This window comes from Borostomias antarcticus (assembly GCF_949987555.1).
Source record: "Borostomias antarcticus genome assembly, chromosome: 24".
Lineage (NCBI taxonomy): Eukaryota > Metazoa > Chordata > Actinopteri > Stomiiformes > Stomiidae > Borostomias > Borostomias antarcticus.
In genome coordinates this window covers 16701596-16706669 of record NC_140257.1, presented here as the reverse complement: position 1 = coordinate 16706669, position 5074 = coordinate 16701596, and the positions used below count along the sequence as shown (strand labels likewise).

Below are 5074 nucleotides of genomic sequence, written 5' to 3'. Positions count from 1 at the left end.
CACTGCTGCTCTACGGACCCCTCAGTCTCTCCTCACTGCTCCTCTACGGACCCCTCAGTCTCTCCTCAATGCTGCTCTATGGACCCCTCAGTCAGTCTCTCCTCACTGCTCCTCTACGGACCCCTCAGTCTCTCCTCACTGCTGCTCTACGGACCCCTCAGTCTCTCCTCACTGCTGCTCTACGGACCCCTCAGTCTCTCCTCACTGCTCCTCTACGGACCCCTCAGTCTCTCCTCACTGCTACTCTACGGACCCCTCAGTCTCTCCTCACTGCTGCTCTACGGACCCCTCAGTCTCTCCTCACTGCTGCTCTACAGACCCCTCAGTCTCTCCTCACTGCTGCTCTACGGACCCCTCAGTCGGGCCCCAGAGATCAGCTCCCCCCCGGGCAGAAGGCAGCAACTCCGGCCATCCTGGACAACCAACCCCCACATGCTTACACCAATCATATACAGGTGCATTCCAATACATCTGTAATGGAGTGAATCAGTCCCTACTTGCGAGGGATTGTCTGGTTGTTTAGTGTGAATATTACACGTGTCGTTCAAGGGGTTAAAACTGCAACAATCGAATAGGCAAAGTCAAGCTCACCGATGGACACATAGAATCTACGAATTCCCGAATCACGACTCGACCTTGACTCCTGAGAGACAGACTAAACGAGCAGAGCCCAGATCACTGGTGCAGAACAGCAGATTGCTCGCGGTCCTGGAGCCAAAAGCCTCTTCACCATGACAACAGCTGAAGACATGGCGCTGTGCCAGATACTACACAACCCAGAGAGAGAGAGGTAGAGAGAGAGAGAGAGAGAGACAGAGAGACAGAGAGAGAGATACTGTGCTGTGCCAGATACTACACAACCCAGAGAGAGAGACATAGAGAGACAGAGAGAGAGACAGAGAGAGAGAGAGAGACAGAGAGAGAGAAGAATTATACTGCTGTGATCTCAGGCTGTTGTGTTTGCCGACCCACACCACTGCTCCTTCTAGACAATCATTTACCCAGAACCCCCTGCTTGCCTGGCTACTCGGCTGCCCACTGAGAAACAAAGCTACTGATAGAGGTCGGGCTCACACAGATAGCTCCACCATCGCACGCGTAGAACAGAGGAGGCCGTCCGCAGCGCTACACTGTTCCCACCAGCTGTTATCACCGACACAGCAGCAGGTCCAGGTGATCTGAGCAGGTAAGCGAAGGGTCACGGTAGCGTTTGATGACCCTGTGTCACCGCGGAGCGTCGGTTTACGTCACAGACATGTTACTTTTAGGGTGTTTTAGGGTGTCTTCCTGTAAATACTTGGTTCCGGTGAACGGATATAAAAAGCATAGTGCTTCAGCGCCGTACTCAAGATGTGTAGCACAGACAACGGGATTGAATTTTTTCCAAGTCTGACATAACGAGATGTCATCCAGACACATGTAGATGCTTTCCTCTGTGATGTTTTACAGGGTGATTGGTTGTTGAATTCTCAGGCCGCAGCGTCGGATCGTGATCTGAAGAGACGCCATGCGACTCCCTTGTTTGTGTAGACGCTGAAGAGTGATCAAGTATTTGAGTGGGCTTTCTGATCTGCTGTAGGGAGACACTATGGAGGGTGGAGGCGATAGACCGCCTAGCGAAGGATGTGCATCTGAAACAAACACCCTCTATTCACAGCCCGGACGGTTATGTAAATATAGAAACCACTGCTCTGTGTACTTGTGACTGTCTACATTTAGATTATTATGCAAATCTGTGTACGCTAGACTATTTCACCGTAGGGTGATGCGATGATGCAACAGAAAGAAATACATCAGCGATAAATATATAAATAAATCTATAAATGTTCTTCTGCGGCAGCCATTGCAGCGCTGTCCCAGTGTGGCGGTAGCGCGCTGGACTGCGTTGTGTTCCTTCAGCTCCCCCCTGGTGGATCGTAGGGTCGGCGGTTCAAATCCCACACGAAGCGGCAAAGGCACTGAACCCCAGATTGCTCCCAATGAGCAGGCTAGCATCTTGCATGGCAGTTGCCGCCATTGGCGGGTGAATGAGAGGCCATTGTAAAGCGCTATATAAGTGCAGTCCATTTAACCCATGTTAAGGGTTTGCCCAGGGTGGGATTCGAACCCACAGTCTTACGAGCTCTTCCGCTTGTTAGGCGGACGTGCTGACAGTTGCTCCTTGGAGGGACTGTCAGCGCTCCTGTGAGGAGTGAGTTTATCAGCTACTCACTACGTCCACAAGGGCTTATGAGGTCTCAGAATTCACTCGGCTACACTCACCCCTCTAAACTCACTCCACACCACTGGGCATATGGGTCACGGCACCACTGTAATGGTAGACCCATGTTAAGGGCTTGCCCAGGGCGGGATTTGAACCAACGCTCTTACAAGCTCTCACAATTCACTTCCAATGACTCAAGTTAAATACGCGTAACTGGCAGAGAATCAAGTAGAACGGATAGTCCTTCTTGCAACTTGAAAAACCCAAACATGACCTAGAGCAGATTCAGCTTGGCGCTCAGGTGAGAACAGGGTAATACAAGAGAACAGGGTAATATGAGTCTATCAGGTGCTCTTGAGGTTTGGGAGGGAAACTTCAATGCAAGAACAGCAGGTCCCCAGGCACTCAAAACCAGAAGGTGAGGAAGGTAGGAGAAAAAAGACTTTATTCAGTCACCTTGGTCTTAAAATATAAAAAACCGACATGTTTCGACCGTACTGGTCTTCTTCAGGGCAGAGAATGGCAAACATGACCCTTGGACTTCATAAGCAGGCATAATCAAACCAACGCATTGTCAAACCAGTGTGCTGTCCGCTTACATACCGGTGTGTTTGGTGTTTCAGGTCGTCTCAGACATGTCCACCCAGCGGCCAGGCCTCTCTCAGGCGGCCCTGGCCCAGTTTGACCAGACCACGGAAACATGGGGTCCAGCCAGGAGGCGCCAGGGGTCCATCTCCACTCACCGCAGCTCCCAGTCTCAGCCCCGGCCGCCCCCTCCTCGCCACCCTCCCCTGAGGGCCTTCCCCGGGGGGCACGCCACGCCCCTGGACCCCGCCCGGAGCCACAGCGTCAGCAACATCAATTCCCCCTCCGTCCGACGGGAGTCCGGCGTCCTGAGCAAGAGGTTCTCGGTCGGAGGCTGGTCGCAGGGAGGGCGGTGGAGCTTCTCTGGGCTGGCCCTCCATCACTACCCAGCCACGCAGGCCGAGGTGAAGCTGGAGAACACCTACCGGACTGGACCGGACCAGGGCGGCCGCTTCAAAGCCGCTAACGTCCAGAAAGTCCTCCAGGCTACGCTGGACAACTACCTGGAGGGGGCCTGCTACAGCCCGGTCAGCGGCGGCCATCTTGGGCAGGTGTTGGCAGACGTGTTGAGGGGGAAGGTGAAGGAGGTCAGCCCGCCGCGCTACAAGATCGTGTGTCAAGTGGTGATCGGTCAGAACGGGTGCCAAGGCGTCCGAGTGGCCAGCCGCTGTCTGTGGGACCCACAGCTGGACGACTTTGCGATCGCCACATTTCAGAACCCGTCTTTGTTTGCGCTGGCTCTAGTTCACGGGGTTTACTGTGAGTGAACAAAGCAGCGATGCATATAAAGTCTGTAGTCATCTCAATGGAACAGTTGTAAAATGGCCGTTTACTGGTCTGAGTCTGGTAGCTTGCATTGCCTTGTTAAACAATTAAACCGTTTTACTCAATTGTTTAAGCACATTTTTTGAAAGAAAGCCTAATTTCCTCGAAACTACACAAAACCACAAACACACACACACACAAAATGCAAAACCCAACACATCTGCAAAATGACACTGCTAAATAATCTGCAAATTAGGCCCTAGATTTTCCTGCTCGACTAGAAGTCCTCATTTCAAGCGACTAGTCGACTAGTCGTTCCTTTATTATGATGATTATTATTATTATTATACATATAACCTTACTATACACACGGAGCAATCGGCAGCAGCCGCCTCAGCAAAGCGGTAGATTAATTCTCAATGTGTCGCATTCGGCAACACAGGGAGACTGAACAACATTTATAATAATTATATATATATATATAATTATTATTATTATATATATATATATATATAATACTAATTTATTTAAACAGTCATATAGCCTACAACAAACTGTAACAAGGAAAACAAAAGTAGCCCACACACATTTCATTTTTCACAACAGCCGAGCGATCAGTGAAGAAATATAAAATAAAGGGGAGCTACATGAAAACTCAATTTTCTGAGGTCAGAATGCAAACGAAAATGTATCTGGTCTATTATAGGATATAAGCACATTTCTGAATAAGAGGCTGAACGAATGAGAACCATGAAAAGAATTAGGCCTGTTGTCTTCTCGCCAGCCCGGCCTGTGCATTTCTGCGCATTGTGTTGCCTCTGGGTATGAAATGCGCTATACAAATAAAGCTTTGATTGATTGATTGATTGATTGATTGATTGATTGATTGATTGATTGATTTCTGCCGCTCTGGGCGAAAAGCAATTACGCTGCTCCCTATTAGCAACATAGGCCTACCATACCAACAACAATATAAAGTGAAAACCAACAACAATACACAAACACCAATATGCCATACATATGCCTTATAGGTGCTCGGTGTCAACAATATTAGCTTCAGTATGCATGACGCAATATGCTGGATCCATACAAATAACACCATGTCTGCATAATAAATACAACCTGGTTACAAATTATTTACAGCAGAGATAACAGCACATCTATTTTACAAATAATCCAATTTCAAGCTCAAGCTAATTTCTTTAATTTAATCCAATTTCAAGATAAATACCAGTGCAAACATCTCCTATGTGCGTAAAACAAACATACACACGCACACACACGAAATGCACATTATATCAGCAGATTCTCCAACTAAATAATACCAGTGTAAATCTCAGTCCTATACCACTTTATCATGTACGTAAAACACACGCATGAATGTGTTTACGCAGTTTAAACGACTAGAGAGCAAATGAAGATTATCTTCATATCTGTGATGATCCTACCTTTCAGAAGACTAGAGAGCAAATGAAGATTATCTTCATATCTGTGATTATCCTACCTTTCAGAAGACCAGAG

At 48.4% G+C, this 5074-nt stretch overlaps 1 protein-coding gene across 1 annotated transcript; it reads left to right on the top strand.

Moving 5' to 3' along the window:
• The first annotated feature begins 236 nt into the window (after positions 1–236).
• dynlt4 (dynein light chain Tctex-type 4) lies at positions 237–3643 on the top strand. The gene is made up of 2 exons (XM_084457868.1): positions 237–1186; positions 2827–3643. The coding sequence occupies exon 2, from the start codon at positions 2839–2841 to the stop codon at positions 3553–3555; it is 717 nt and encodes a 238-aa protein (XP_084313994.1). The 5' UTR covers positions 237–1186; positions 2827–2838; the 3' UTR covers positions 3556–3643.
• Positions 3644–5074: the final 1431 nt, after the last annotated feature.